The 16469-nt window shown below is 38.6% G+C and overlaps 1 protein-coding gene across 3 annotated transcripts in view; it reads right to left on the bottom strand.

Moving 5' to 3' along the window:
- The window catches only part of LOC131681289 (potassium voltage-gated channel protein Shaw), a 352113-nt gene that overhangs the window by 46667 nt on the left and 288977 nt on the right, over positions 1–16469 (bottom strand). For all 3 annotated transcript variants that reach the window (XR_009303887.1, XM_058962020.1, XM_058962019.1), the window contains exon 4: positions 2746–2863. Coding sequence is in view for 2 of the 3 variants with exons in the window: in XM_058962020.1 (XP_058818003.1) it covers positions 2746–2863 (118 nt within the window). In the remaining variant the exon portion in view is untranslated. The remainder of the gene's footprint in view (positions 1–2745; positions 2864–16469) is intronic.

Here is a 16469-nt window from a genome sequence, read left to right on the forward strand (position 1 = left end):
CTCAATAAACAACAACAACATCCTTAAACACTACAATACGTCGTGATACGAGATGGTTTCCATAATGTTTATTTGATGCCGCTAACTGCTACGGACCGCTATATCAAAGACCTTACGTTAGGTCAAAATGAAGTCAAAACATTACTTTTTTCTCTCTGAGTTAAACTAGCTAATAATATCTTAAATCACATAACACTCGGTCTAATGGTCCATTTGCCTTAATACCCACTTCACCTCCGTATTCGGCCTTATGACCATGGGCTAATAAGCCGACACCAGTTTAGCCTAGTTCGGCCAGTATTCGTTGATGATGCTGTAGTTGAAGAAACGGCTTCGATATTAACTACACACATCCTCTCACTGATCGCCTGTCACTTGATCACATGTTGGAGTATTTCTTCGTAAGTTTTGTTAGATGCGGTTCACATATCCAGCCGGTTTATTGTAAATACGGTACTCATTGCTGGCTATTGTAAAGAAGCGCTTGACAAAAGGATATCGTCGATTGGTGTACGCCGTAAAGCTTAGGCACGAGTACGTTTTAGATTCCAAAGCATGACGTTAGACCAAGGAGGCTTCCTAGGAGACACAGATGTTTCAACACAGTCAAACAGGAGTCGAATGTTAAAGTCGACGGCATCAACGCCCGGACGATCCGTTTCAACGAGCCTGCTTGAATTTACGTCAACTTGCATCAATTGCATGAAGAAGAAAACACAATTGAATTAGAAAGCAGCTTTGAACCGAATCGACCAGAAGATTCTTCTCAGGAAGTTGTACAGGTTAGGAGCGTCCGACAAGCTTACGTCGTGGCTTTTTCCAATAAATCTGAAGTACCGCAGGGCAGCAATCAGGGCCTATTGCTTTTCTCACTGTTTTCTAATCATGTAGACCATAAACTGTACTTAGTCATCCAGTCAGTTGAGGATTGCCGTGATAGAAAAAATGAACCGTTAATCCTCGATTACAGTATCGATGGGGTTGCACTACAGAGAGTCCATGAAGTCTGTGACCTGGGTGTAACTCTTTGACCACAAACTGGCCTTCAATTCGCATATGATCAACATAATTGCGAAAACAAATCGGCTGCTGGGATTCATTTCCAAAATTTTTCTTGGGATTTTAAGTATCCGTACTGTCTAAAATTTCTATACTACGCATTGGTTAGACCAATCCTCGAGTTCGTGTCGCCAGTTTGGAATCCGCATCACTTAACTTACTGTTTAAAATTGGAAAGGGTACAGAAATTGTTATTTCTTGTTATTAAATACCATTGTAAAAATAGCTAGTAAATGCAACAATAAATTTTGTAATACGTAAAACCACAAAAATATCAAATCAAAACTGAACTGTACAAGCACCGAAGAAGTCGACGAAATACGTATATACACCCAAAACATTTCTGCAATAATGCATTACATTGTTTCGTGCATATTTTGAATTTGAATCTTCTTCTTTGCATTGCAGACCAAATATAGTAAAAACATGAAACAAATTGAATGGGACGCTACAGTAAAATAAATTCGCTTGAAAAAGTTTTAATTAATTTAGCTTGCTTTGTTTTTACCCGACAAGGTTTATTCTACACAAATATGTTCCATTGGTGTTTGTACGAACTTCTGTTCATCACCAGCCCCGTGCAAAAACCCAAAAAGGATCTAATGATCTAAGTCTGATCATCAATCTAACCTTCCTTTCAATAATGCACTATTCCTGCAATTAGTAGATTAATAAATTTCGTATTACTTTAATTAAACCGAAATACACGGTTTGATGCCCGACATTTCGCTGGTATTTATTCCGCCAAAGGATTTCTTCTTTCCTGGCACATGACTCAATAAGGCACCATTTTCCGAAACATATGTCATATGTCAGAAAATTGCTTTCGCAGCACACAGTTGTCACCGACCTAAATATCAAGATGATCGTAGCAGGCTTCTTCCTTCTTCTTGGATGGAATCTAGGTCCTTTCGCCAAAGAGGTGGTGGGTCACGATTCTGCCCCCCACTATGCGCCGTGTCGATTGGCTAACAAGTGGCACTGTAGCCGCCAGCAGCGGTTGGAAAATTGTGTCCTCTAACAAGCAAATATGTAAATGGCACTAAATGACACTCATCCGGTGTCGGATGGTGTCTGGTACTAGATACGTTTTCCCCGTTATTGAAGTGGGTTAAGAATGATTGTTGAAACCTTCCCGGGGGCTAAATTATTTTACGTCGAGAACGAATCGGTAAATAGCACAAGGATCACATCCACAAATAGTTGTTTGTAGAACGAATTGTATATAGCGACAGTGGGATACTCAAAGGTGGAAGTTATTTGTAGTGCTGTGCTGTAGCAACGGTGCTTGTTATCAGATGAGAATAATTTATCGCATTTATCACTTGTATTTTGGAGTGTATCTAGTTGAATCACATCCAAATATTTCATAGCCACCTTTGACTGTGGCATCATTTCAAATTCGTAGCAGAAATTCCAAGAAATCTTATTCCATGAGTGCTACTCTCAGACGAAGACGAATCGCACCGTATGTCAGAAAAATTCTACCTTTTCACGCTTTCTCTGCAATCTCATATCGTGTTACCTATTCGCAATTCAAACGTGACTGAATTGATGATAGTAATCCCGCCATCAGATTTGCCTTTTCTGAATGAAACGTCACCATTTATCTGCGTAACATGTCGCGACACTGTTGTTCCCATTCTCCATCTTCAGAAAAACTCAAATCCACACCCACCAACATACCTGAGTGTACGTCATCCAGCAGCATGGCTCTACTTGGTTGGAATCTAAACCCCAAAAGGACAGCTCCTCCTCGAACAGTGGACCGCAGACATCGGTCGGGTAGTGCAATTTTCCGGTCCTGAAAACGAAAAAAAAAGATGAAACCAAGCGTAAAGTTAATTGATAGGTAAAATGATAATTTATTTATTTTTGTTCGGCAGCCTTTTCCTGCGTCAACGATTTTTTATTATTATGAGATAAAAAAAATACTAACCAATACTGAATTATTGGGATTACCACAAAACCAATTTATGGGAAAGGGGCTGAATTTTTGCGATGTTTGCATATTCATGATCAACAGATTGAATATAATTTAATCAAATTGAAACAAGCGAATAAAGTATCACAAGCTGTCGCTGTTATTTTTTGAATAAAATTTGGTGAGCAAAAGAAAAAAAAAACAAGTTTTATAACAATTAATTCATCAAAAAGGGTCATTAAAGCGATATTACTTCTCTCGATCGTGTTATTGTTCTTGTTATCCTTTTTAGGGGTTATGTTCGGCTTCCAGTCTTTGCAATATTTAACAAACGGAATATTTACTTTGCATCTTCAGTTCTCATACAGCGTTCATTCATAAAATATATTCTCAACCCAACACATGTTTGTTGTTCACATGGCAATTTTGAAAACGATTCATGCCGTTCCTGTACGGTTATAAAGTAAATGTTCTTGAGTGGGATTATGTCTTGGTTTTGGTTTTTCATTTTTCGTTCTTCGCTTCTGAGTAAGCAACTAGACCAAGTAGAAGATTTTAAAAATATTCGTTTTGTGAGAAACGCTAGCATTTTATTAAACTTTTTATTTTATTGTAGATGGTATGAAGTTTAAAGTAGAACAATGAATTAGATATTTCAAAAGTTGGGGTGTGACCATACTCTTTTTACTAAACTTTTTAATTTTCCTTCCTATTTATTGTTTTAACTGTTGAAATGTGTAATTGTGAATTATCCAATCATCATTTTTTTTATTTTAAAGCAAAGAGTCTTTTATCTCTGAATATATCTTGCCTTCTTTATGACATGAGTTATTCTTCCCGGCTCACTGAACTGATCATTTCAAAATCCAATATGCTTGAGAAAAAATCGGTATGATATCAACAATATGGTGATTTTCAGAATAGAGTCGATGAAAACTAATGTCAGACGCAATTTCGAAATCTAAAATAGCGATTTGATTCAGCAAAATCTTTCAGCTTTAAATCTTTTAACTGTAACAACACGAGTGTTTTCGTTAAGACGTTCTTTGTATTCTTTGTATCCCTATCATTATTGCTATTTTCAGTATAGGGTGCTAGAACTGATATCAGAAATCGATGTCTGATGCCATTTTAAAATCTAGGATGACGATCGCTGGCTAAACCTCAAAAGTGCATTTTTTGCAAATTTTGTAGAAATTGTCTTACAGCTTCAATACGTTACTGTGATAATTTTCAAATGATTTTCGCAATGTTGTTTTAAAACAGTATTCTCTATGGCACTAACAATACGAATAGTATTTACAAGTTGGATATATGCCAGAACCGAAATAAGGAACTTTCGGTTGTGTAAAAGTCGCCAACGGAAATATAGAAAATTGATAGATTAATATCCGGAAGTCGGTGTCTTGTATTTCCGACATTTAGGCAACACTTCCGTTTGTATTTGGGTGTTGTAACGACTGGATACGGGAATTTCAACAGGTGTTTACGGCTTTCTCAGTCGGTAATATTTAGGCAAACGATTGGTTTTATAAATTGCCCGACGTTTCGGCCGTTTTTGATGGCCTTTTTCAAGGGAAATTTAACTTAATCATTTTTGTTGTAATCGTTGATTGCCAACGGTCGGATGTCGGGTGGCATTGCACGGATTTCTGTGGCTGAATGGTGATTTTGTGTGAGAAAAATCATTTAGTAGCACAACGGGCCATGGAGCTCTGGATCTAAACAATGCGTAACTATCATCAAGATGGTACCACAGAGAACAGACATATAAGCAAGAACAAACTTTCCCGAAAAACCTGTGTAAACATTCAAATGAAAATACGTTGAAAATCACCATCGTATACAGGTTTGCATGCGTGAGTCACCTTTGTATCCAAGTTTGCACACAAGTCCCGTATAGTGATTGCTGGGCGATCGAAGCGCCGGCCAGTGGCAAGTTGCCACTTGCTGTTGTCATTTCAAAGCGACAGTTTCATTTCTTACACAAGTTGAAAACTTTACATGTATGACAGTTATCAGTGGTGATTTCATTTAAATTAAAATAAGTTAAAAACCACCATCCCATACATGTTCGAATGCGTGAATCACCATTTCATCCGAGTTTGCATGCAAGATCCATATAGCGTTAGCTGGTCGCAAGTTGCAACTTGTTGGTCGCATTTCAAAACGACAGTTTTATTTCTTACACACATTGAAAATTTTGCTTTTATGTCAGTTAAGTTGATTAAGTGTTACATTTCAGAATGTTCTTAGATGAGCAATTATGATCTGTTGGCAAGTTTGCTTGCATAATTTTCATAAAAAATGTTCGATTACCGTATTTTTTTTACAAAAAAAGTATCCGAGAATGAGTTAAAGGGAGTAAACAACTCGAAACGAAAATTAAAAAAACTTACATATTAGTAATTTGCATTTCGTCTTCGTCTCATCAGAATCCAACACTAACTAATATTTTTGAACAAAAATCATGTGTTTTATAATAGAGATGGCCGGGTTCGGTTTTTGGACCCGAAACCTGGACTCGGATTCGGGTTCTATAAATTTAAACTTCTTGGGTTCGGGTCCGGTTCCGGGTTTTCAAATTTGAAATTCACGGGTTCGGGTTGGGTCTGGGTTTTTGAGCTTTCGGGTTCGGGTTTTGCAAATCTAAAATGTTCGCGTCCGGGTTTTGTACAAATCACACTCAACCATTTCTTTACTCTATTTATGTCTATACACAAAACTCAGTCTCTTTGTGTAGTAATTATCTTTACTTCGTGATACGAATGGAAGCCACATATAACATCACTAAATTTTACCACCTTTGAATCACATAAATTCGTCATATTTTCTGGTGCTCAAATATTTTTTATTTATGTATAAAATTTCGTCTCTTCATATTCAGATTCATGAGAGAGCATTCAGCAATAAGTGTTTCGCATTTAAAATTCTATGCGATTTATTTTTCATGATTATCATCAATAAACCAAATAAAAGGAAATTAATTGGAAAACATTGGTTCAAATTTCCACTACGGAATATGAATTTCGGCATACTTTTAAACCGATACTTAGGTCGCGGCTGGAGTGAAACTCGGCTAAGGCTTGCAGCAAATCAAAGCGAGTATAAAACAATGGGAAGTAGAGACAATACGAAACCATCTATTGTTCCGTTCCTCATTGGTCGTTTTGACGCGTCATGAACAACGATGGCACTCATATGGTGATGGTTTACTAGCGCCACTATCAAATCAGTGGTACATATGTGAAACATGCACTTTCAGTCAGATTGTCCCCAGGCTAGGCCATTGCATGATCCGAATTCCTTCAAGAAAATACAGGAATTTCCACGATCGTATAATTTTTCTGACTTCTGTTCAAGTCATTAGCGGATTTGTAGAAGTTTAGAGTCGTTCCGAGATGAAGATGTCGATGCATCTCTACTGGCGCGCATACCGTGCTATCTGAAGCATAACAAAATTATATTCCCCATCATAAACGATCGTCCTAGCACTACTGATTAGACATCAACCATAGTAACGCGGGTGACGTCGTGTAAACTGTCGAATACGACTTTCAATAACTTAAATTAATACATGCAATAAATTATTCAAAAATACTCATGCAGGAATGGTTTTCAACAAACAAATAGAATTTTGGTTAAGTATGACGGGCGAGGTTGTTTGAAACTGTCATAATTAAGCTTTTTGTTTCCCCATGAGTTAGCCACCGATTTATCCTACTTTCCGATCATTATATTAACGTTTTATAAATTTCTCAAAACATTACAAATTCTACGTTCGATAATAGTAAATATTAATACTGATTCCATTCGCTAGTTATTCGTTTTGCTATAAGCAGATATAACTGGATGCGAATGGTACTACTTCAGGTTCGAATAATTCTATAATTCTTAGATGAACCTAAGATCCAACTCGGATGCCTAAAATTAAAAATCTTCGGGATCTTTGGTTGATTCTCCATATTAACAAGTCGGGTTAAAATCGGGTTTCTCAAATTATAAATTTTCTGGTTCCGGTTGAGTTCGGGTTTACCAATTCTGAAAATTTCGGGTTCGGGTCGGGTTCGGGCATAACAAAATTTTCATTCTCGTGTCCGGGTTTTTCAATTGAAAAATGTTTGGGCTTGGATCGGGTTCGGGTTTTTCAATTTTCAAGTTTTTGGGTTCGGGTCGGTTTAGGTTTCGAAAAAATTGAAACCCGACCATCTCTATTTTATAATTGTGTTCCAGTTTCAGTCAGTAACGCCTAAATAGGTGAAGATATTTGTTTTTATTTTGTGAACTGAAGTCACGATTTCCGCCATATCATTATCAAATCGATTTGCTGTATGTGAACTAGTTCACAATTTCATAAACATTATTCATAAAACCAAAGGTTGAATCGTGATTTTATTTATAGCTTTTTTAAAACATTTGCTCGTGAACTCTTAAATGAAACCCGGAATATTATTCATGATTCCAAATATAAGTCACGATTCAATATCCGTGCTCGTGAAATAGTTCACAAAATCACACAATGTTATTCATGTATACGAGAACTCATATCTGATTTCTAGCGAATTTGTCACAAATCACTATTCATGATCATGAACTAGTTCACAAAACCATGAAATAATTTTTATATATTCGTGAACTAGTTCATGATTACTAGTACAATAGTCACGACTTGCCTTTCGAGCTAGTGCAATAATTCACAAAATCGAAAAATATGAGAATGTAGAAATGATGAAAATTCACGTTTTTATTGGAAACACTGAGAAAAGATATGTCCTCAATCAGGAATCGAACCTGCGATCTCTCAGTCTCTAGTTGGATGCGTTAATCACTCACACAATAGTTCACAAAATCAAAAAAATAGCGTTCATGTGATGGATAACTAGTTCATGTTTCCTGGTATAACTTTCACGACTGACCATTCGTGCTCATGAAATAGTGAAAAGATCATAAAATATTATTCATGGATTTGTGAACTGGTTTATAACTAGTAGTACATCTATCTTGAGTGCTTGTGATATTTAGAAGACATTCGTAATAATTTTCTATTTCATACAACTCTGCACATGGGCTTGAAATTTTCATGTGTACTATTTCACAAAATTTGGATTTTGCCGTGAAATGTCATATATTTATGCACAGTCTATAGCGACTAGTAATACCACGAACATCATTATTCTTTCGATAAGGTTCAATGTGATGTCTGAACAGGAAACGAAGACTGCGCTGAGCATCAAAAATGTATTATAGATCCACGAATCTTGTTGTTCGTAGTTCACAAAACAAGATACCGCGATTCATTTACGGTTTTATGAACCAAATCATATTGTCACGTTACTCCGAGTAAAAAATCCGATAGCAATTAAACTTGAACAGTAGTCGCATTACTGCACGTGTCAAATTCGAACGTCAGCTCAAGAATAAAATATCACGATAACTTGCATATGAATTACGAAAAACGTGATTAAGATCCTGCAATCATGAACATTAATTACATTACTCGTGATTAAAATATCAAAATTCGTGACTATGATCCTGAAATCATGAACACAAATCACTCTACGTGTGACTAAAATATCATGATAACGGGAATAGAAATTACGGAAATCTTGACTGAGATCCTGAAATCATGAACATAAGTCACACTACTCTGCCAGAATAATTCAACACGAAACTCGCGAAAAAAGTGTAACGAAAACGTGAATATAAATTATGAATATTGTGGCTAAAACCCTGAAATCATGAACTTATATCGCCAAAAATCTGATATTAAACTCATGAATAAAATATCACAGAACACGATGAGAAATCACGAAAATCGCGACTAAGTTTCTGAAATCAAACTAAATATGTCCAGGGAACAACCACAATGAAATGAACTAAACATGCCCAGGGAACAACCACAGTAAACCAACCAAAAATTGCAATGTAACGCCATGTATGTTTTTGCGCGAACTAGTTATTTTGAAAATACACATAGTTTCCTGAATACGAGGATTATTATCCATAATTCCAGGAACTTGGTCACGATTTTCGTAAATCGCTCAGTTCACGAAATCGTGATTTTTTGTTCATGAATTTACGAACGGATTTTGGAAAGTGCCCACGGAGATATAGCAAAACTTGATGGTAGGAGACAAACGAAAGGCTCGGTAATTCGCATTCGCTAAAAAAGAAATATCGTCTGCAATCACGGTGCGTGGTTCTGACAGGTACCCCTTCCGAGAATCCAGCTTTATAGTTTCTGTTGGACCAGTCTTGAAAAAAATATTATTGCTAATGTATAACCAACATCGAGCAACCTTAGTGGAGATCGGGTAACTAACTCCGGTTGAATCTTTGATCGCATTCTGACAGGGAAGTGGGAAATAGAAGAGCGTCTGTTTTCTTTGCTATGAGCGGCTCCCAGCATCATCTGTCCCGGTACGGACGGCATAAGAAGAAATCTGGTGCCTCCTCAACTATATCCAAGATGGCAGCCAGACAAAGAGGCTAGATGTCGCAGCCCTGGTAAACAAACAACCAAACACCTCCGATAAATGTGAAGGAAGATACTGAATAGAACAAACAAGCGACAAGGGAAGGCAGAACACGGAATGGTCTTCGTAGTGCTTGGAATGGAGCAGCGAGTCATAGTATGGAACCCGGTGAGTGATCGTATCAGCGTATTTAGGATTAAGGGCAAGTTCTTCAACTATAGCTCAATCAATGCCTATGCAACTACCAGCGACAAACGCGATGATTGGAAGGATAAATTTTATAAGCGTCTAAATAAGACTTAAGGAGAATGCCCAAAAACATGACGTAAACACATCATCGGGAACATAAATCGTCAGGAAGGAAGAACTCTTTCGCCGGGTTCTTGACATGAATATCTTCTACTCAACCATCAACGACACTAAGTCGGCAGAATATTCAATGGCGAAATTTGCTCAACCATGTTTTGATGGATGGTTGACATTTTTCGGATGCCATTTATGTCCGAAGACCTAACGTCGGCTCTGACCATTACTTAATGATCTGATAAGATTCGCGCACGACTCTCTAGCACAATCGGTTCCAGGTGTAAGAGAACTATGCAACTTAATATACAGTGACTACTGACTGAGGTTGTTGAAGCTTATACCCGATGAACGAATTGGAGGTTGGCCAACAAGAAATAATTTGTACGCAGCCTAGGGAGACAAGTCCATGAGAATATCAGTACAACAGCCACAGAAGTTTTGGGTACTACACATTAGAGTGACAGGAAAAAAATGACCCCTATCGGCCCACCCCTGAGTCGATTCCTAGTCCCTCCAGGAGTGCTTATTCCTAATTTGAAGCGAATCGGACAAGTCTAGCTACCGGACCAACGTGCCTGAAGTTTGTATGGGATTTTTCCACAATTTACATGGAGAAAATCCACTAACTCGCTTTTTTGCCGCTAGGCGGCACTGTATGCATCGTATTATCACTGTAAGTGAAAATAAGAAAGATAATTTAATTATCTACAACTTTGTCGAAGACTACTAGTCAATCCGGCTTTGTTAAAAGAAGTTATTAAACTTTTAACGAAGTGATGTCTGAGTCAGTTTTCCATGGGGTTTAGACTGCTGCGCATGGTTGTGTATTAGTACTCGATTCCCACGAACTAAACATTTTTGTGAAATAACCGTTAGATTTATCTCAATAGTATGTTCAGAAGAGTTGTAGTAAATAATACGAGTCAGGTTTTGGTTAGAAAATTTTAGTCGCACATTGTACCGCATAGATGGCGCCAACACTAACTTTTCAACGGAAAGAGATAGATATTAGGTGTCTTCTACAAAGTTGTAGAGCAGGTATTTTTCAATAATTCTTCCGAACATTTTGATATTATATCTCTCTTCTATGAAAAGTTAGTGCTGGCGCCCTTACAAAATTACTGATTCGAATGACGCTGGATGGTTAAAATCAAGCACCAAAATAGCCGGAGAGACATCCAACGCGTTTGTGACGTTAGATGGAATCAAGCCGGGCGATACACTCTCTAATCTATTGTTCAGTATAGCGCTCGATGGTGTGATACGAAGATCTGATGTGCAAAGGAACGGAACCATCATCACAAGATCTCGAATGCTTCTTAGCTTTGCGGACGACATCGACATCATTGGTGTTGATCGCAGAGCAGTTGAAGAGACATTTGTGCCTTCTAAAAGAAAAGGGAGGCTACGATAATCAGACTGACTATAAACTCTGACAAAACAAGATATAGAGTAGCTGGTAGAGAGCGAAGCTCTTCGACCGGTGTTGGTTCGGAGATGGAATCCGATGGAGTATGGCACAATGTTGTCGATGGGATTATCATGACAAAACCGAACATATATCTTGGAATACTAGTGACCTGTGCTAACAATATTGCCCGCGAATTGGATTTTCTATGGTTTGCGTAGTCAGCCAAAGTCCCTACTGACGCGCATAAACTTGCTCTATGCAAATCGCCGATACTCCCTTTGGCTCTGTATGGCCAGTACCAAGAATACAAACATGCTGATTGTTCCACATAATAAATCACAAAAACAGTGTCGTTTTAACTTACCAAATCAGGCCATCCACTTAAACAATCATATTGTTTACTCTTAATATTGAAGGCCCATTAATAATGCATTATGTCATTTCAATCTCAATTTGTAGAAATAATAATGTGCTCCAAACCTTATTATATCAAATAATTTCCAAGTGCACCACCGTCACGTAATAATCCATCATTCAGGTTTGTTTTCCGCAGCTACTTGGCTTTCTTTCTCTCCTACCTATCACTTCGGGCGTTCAGGTTAACGATAAAATATAACTCATTTCAACGGACATTCCCGGCAATCCGGTGGTGTATGTGCCTTTTCTCCCAGTTTCCCACCCAAAAATAAAAAAGAGCACCGGGCAGGCAAGGAAATAAAGAGACCGAGAGCGTACACTTCAATTCAATTGAAAGCATATTTCGCTAGTTTGCATCGCCGTCCTTTGTGTAGAGACTCTAACATGTTTGTGTGTGTATGTGTATGTGTGAGCATCTGTACGGTGGATCCGGGGGGGCCGTACACATTCCGGCATGATTGGAATTTCAAATGAACATTTAAGTGCGGATTCCACCACTTCCTACAATCCTTTCTGGATGCGCACAAGAATTGCTGCTTGTCACGAGCATCAGTAGCAACGGCAAGGGAGTGGTTCGATCAGCTGAATGGAGTGACTGGCATGATTGAGACGGTACCGGTCAGTAGAAAGGCTCGGAAAAAAACGAGAATAATGAGTGCAGCAAATTGAGGCACGTTCAGACATAAAATTTATTCCAATTTTGTGCTTCCCAAAAGGAGGAGTGGGTGAATGAATGCATCAAACCATCAATGACCTCAGTTTGAAAAATGTCATCAGGATGGTTGCTGGTTGAGTGATGGGAGCATCCTTTTTTTTGCTGGAGATATTTGCGAAAAGCAGCTTGATAAAAGAGGTTCATTTAAAATACATATGCATCTTACCCTGGGTGGCTTGTTTTCTGGAGGTATAAGTAGCTGTTTTATTTTTACAAACAGGTAGAGAATTTTGTCGTTATAGTTTCTCAAGTACCAATTACTTTTTGTTGAGGGATAGCACTAATTTAAGCTTGTTGCACAATAACTTTTTCTCACGAAATATTCTTCTATTTTATACTACGGAAAAAAGATTCCACTTGTTCCAGCAAACATGTGCACGAATGTAGCATCCCATTGCAGGATATGCACTCAAGCGAAAAATTAAGTGAAAATTCCGCATTAAAGTAAGCCAAAAACCTAATTCAACTTCAGATGTTTCGGGCGTCCTGCCATTCGTTTTCAGAAATGTGCGGGTTCATGACATATAGCAGGCCATGCAAGCTTTCGTCGTGTGCCGCCCGGCCGCGTTCACGTCCCTCTCTCTCTCTCACACACACTCGATTCTTGTTTCCCATGACACACACATGACTGCATCTTAACGTCGCTATTGCTGCGGTGCGACAACGGCCTGCCATTGTGACATTCCTTTTCTGCTGTCGCTTGTTGGTATGTTTTTGTTGGAGAATAGATTTCCGCAGTCCACAAAGCAGTGGGGTAAGAGGTCTGGCGCACGGGACGGAATTTGGTCCTTACAAGTGAAATCTTTTCAGCCCCGAACCGCCTCTGGAATGGCGGCCCACTGTTCTGATGTGGGCTTTTGTTTTGTGGAAATTCTCAAAAAAAGCTTTTTTATTCATTGTCCCTTTTCTCTGCTAGGAAAACGTTCTGATGTGGGTAGATTCCTTTTCACTAAGCCACTCGTGACGGTTTTGCTAGGGTGAGTAACTTTTTTTAACGGAAGCTTGCATATGTGCTTGGAATCTTTTGCATGTCTGCCCTTCCTGCTCCGAACTTTGAACCGTACATTGTTCCTAACCTTTGGTAACAGGTCGGCAGGTTCTTTCTCGAGGCAAAAAACAAAGGGATTCCAGAATGACCACAACCGCATGTTCACTTACCGGCGGCAACTCGGCCATCTATGTATATTTAATTAAAGCAGCGAAGCCATGCTGTCTTAAAACCCAATATGGTTGCCTTTCGTCTGATTGATATATGTTCTCTTCATTTACAGTGCCTCCTAGTATTTGCTTGTTTTTACAATAATTTCATCAATTAAAGAAAATTATATCAGTCACTGAAATATAACGATAGAAAAAGTTGAACTCGATTCTGTAGTGAAAAATGATAGAATTTCTTTTTGAATGATTCATCGACAATCTCGTGCTGTACTCTATCCAATTTCACGTAGGAACCAACATCGTGTGGACTATCTCGATCTCTGTAAACTTACGTGTCTTATCACAGGTTATTGCCAGTAAGTTGCTTATAGACTCCATTTTAAAAGGCGTAAATGCCTCTACCGCTGTTCTGCGATCAACGTCCGGCGAGGCGATGTCATCAGCAGTACACAGAAGCAAGTGTAGATCATTTTTGTTTATTAGACACCAGATCTTCGTACCATCCTTTCTAGTGCTGCGTTGAGCATTAAATTAGAAAATGTACCACACTATTTCTAAAGTAATTGTTTAAATCCATGCACTGTCACATTACTCGGCTTAATCGGATCATGCACAGGCAAACTCGACAAAAAAAAACAACTTGCGTATGCTGAAACCGCATACTGTTTTTCGGCAAGTAGAAGGAAAATGGTGATAAGTGGCGTTTCCCGTTTACCTATAGTACGTTCGGATCGGTTTTATGGGCATTTAATTTCTTATTGTTTATGGAAATGAGAAATAATAAACAAAAATTGTCGGGTTAGTGACTATTTATGGTGCACATTTGAGTGCTGAATTAAATGGCGTAATTAGATTTTACATACATGGTCTTGTTCCCAAGTTATCTATTTTTAAAACCAAGAATGCTAAAATAAATGTTCAAAGACAGATTTTTACGATCAAGATCAAATCATTTCGAAATACAGAATCACATACTACAATTTGCAGACGAGACAGGCAATGGTACCCAACAAAACACCGCTTAAGGCCAATTGTAGCGAGCCGTATGTGCGGGCGTAGGGACTCGCGATCGCGTGTATCATCGCGAAGGGCTCGAACATTTGTACGTTAATATACTCGATCGCGTATGCGTTTGTATGTCGCGTGTGCTAATGTGTATGTAACTTCGCGTGTATAAATTCTATTTTATAACCGTGTGCCTTTCGCATATTCGCGTGTGTTCTAGAATGATCGCGCGGACCGTGAATCTGATACTTAATTTTTCGTGTGCGGTTCAGATTCTAGAAGAAAGTGGGTTCTTCCATATCACTAAAGTTCCCAGTCATGTCACCGTAGAACGTGTGGTCTATTGGATATAAGCTTTATTTTTTGATTGGTCCAACTGAATGTATGGACCAAAGTTGCTAGAATGAGGGGAAAAGATTTCGGGATGTGACCGATTCATGATCGCGCGCGTTTGCGGGTTCGCGTTTGTAGCTTTGTAGGTACTAAAACGTTCACATAATTACCGGAGTGTTATCAAGTTTGCGCGATCGCTGGCATAGGTGTGCGTAGATGATCGCGAAGGGCTAAAGCGTTCGTATATTGACGTGTTTGTCGCGTGTGCTCGCGTGTATGTGTCTTCGCGTGTATAAATTCAATTTTCAAACCCTGCGGCCATTCAAATATTCGCGGACCATCATTCTGATAGTTTTCAGTGTACGGATCACATTCTGACAGGGAGTGAGCTACCCCATATCACTAGAGTTCCGGGTCATGTCGCCATGGAACGTTTGTCTAGTGGATAAGCAAGTATTTTTTTCTTAATTTTCAATTTTAGTTTTTTTTATTAATCAACATGGACCTAGACTGTTGGTACCGAGGATAGAGACTTCCAGATGATCCCGATTCATGATGGCACGAGCGCGTGAGTTTGTAGATTGACGCTTGAGATCGCGTTGGGAAGTTTATGAGTGCTGAGACGTTCATCTTATCACCACCGTTCACCGGGGTGTAATCATGTTTGCGAGTTCGTGTGCGTAGGTTGCTTGGAAAATCGCGCGGGGCTCTAACGTTTATACGCTGACGTGATTTTGTAACATATTTGCGTGTGTGTGGTTAAAAATCTGGCAGAGAATGGGATCCCTTATATTGATAGGGTTCCCGGTCATGTCACCATGAGACGTGTTGTATAATAGGTATGAGCGTATTTTTTAGTTGGTCCAGCTGAAGGCATGGACGTAGGCTTCTAGGATCAAGGATAGACTTCCGGACATGACCGATTCGTAATCGCGTGCGCGAGGGCATTATTGTAGATTCCCGCTTGAGACCGCGTTTGAGAATGTGTGAGTGTTAAGACGTTCACTTTCACCATCTTTGCTGACCCAGCTAAAGGCGGGTGTAGAATGGCAGTATAAAACTAGAAAAGAAGAAATAAAAGACAAGAGATGAGTAACGTAATAAATTATAAGATACAGCTGAAGTTATGATCATCACATGAAAGATATACATTAGTACTTCAAACACTACTAATACTTGAATAGCCAACCACCACACATAGCACATCCTTTCTCAACTATCTATTTGTTACTGGTTGATTGTTGGTTATGAGCGAGTAAATAGAGGAAAGGTATAGAACAGAAGAAAGGTTTATATCAGCCCTCCCGGCCTCCTCGATACACCACTATTGGACCGTATTGTAATCAAAATCTTGAAGCGGGATTCTTATATAAATCAAATCCTGAGTAGTCATAATGATTGGTGGATTGATAACATAAGAACTAATTAACCTCTAGTAGTAGAACTTGGTGCAAATAGAAACTAAAAAGAGCAAATGTCCTTATATTTAGATAACTCTATTGCATCTATTGTGGCTTGATGATGTTTACAATACCGTCAATCCCATTAACCTGCGAGAGGGAGAAGTTATAATGCAAAATTAAAACCCTTAAAAAATATTCAGTGGCTTGATGTCTTCAGTAAATTTGTGGAGAAAGATAGTGCAAATAACTTTTCTAGAGGTAT

Source organism: Topomyia yanbarensis, chromosome 2 (assembly GCF_030247195.1).
Source record: "Topomyia yanbarensis strain Yona2022 chromosome 2, ASM3024719v1, whole genome shotgun sequence".
Classification (NCBI taxonomy): Eukaryota; Metazoa; Arthropoda; class Insecta; order Diptera; family Culicidae; genus Topomyia; species Topomyia yanbarensis.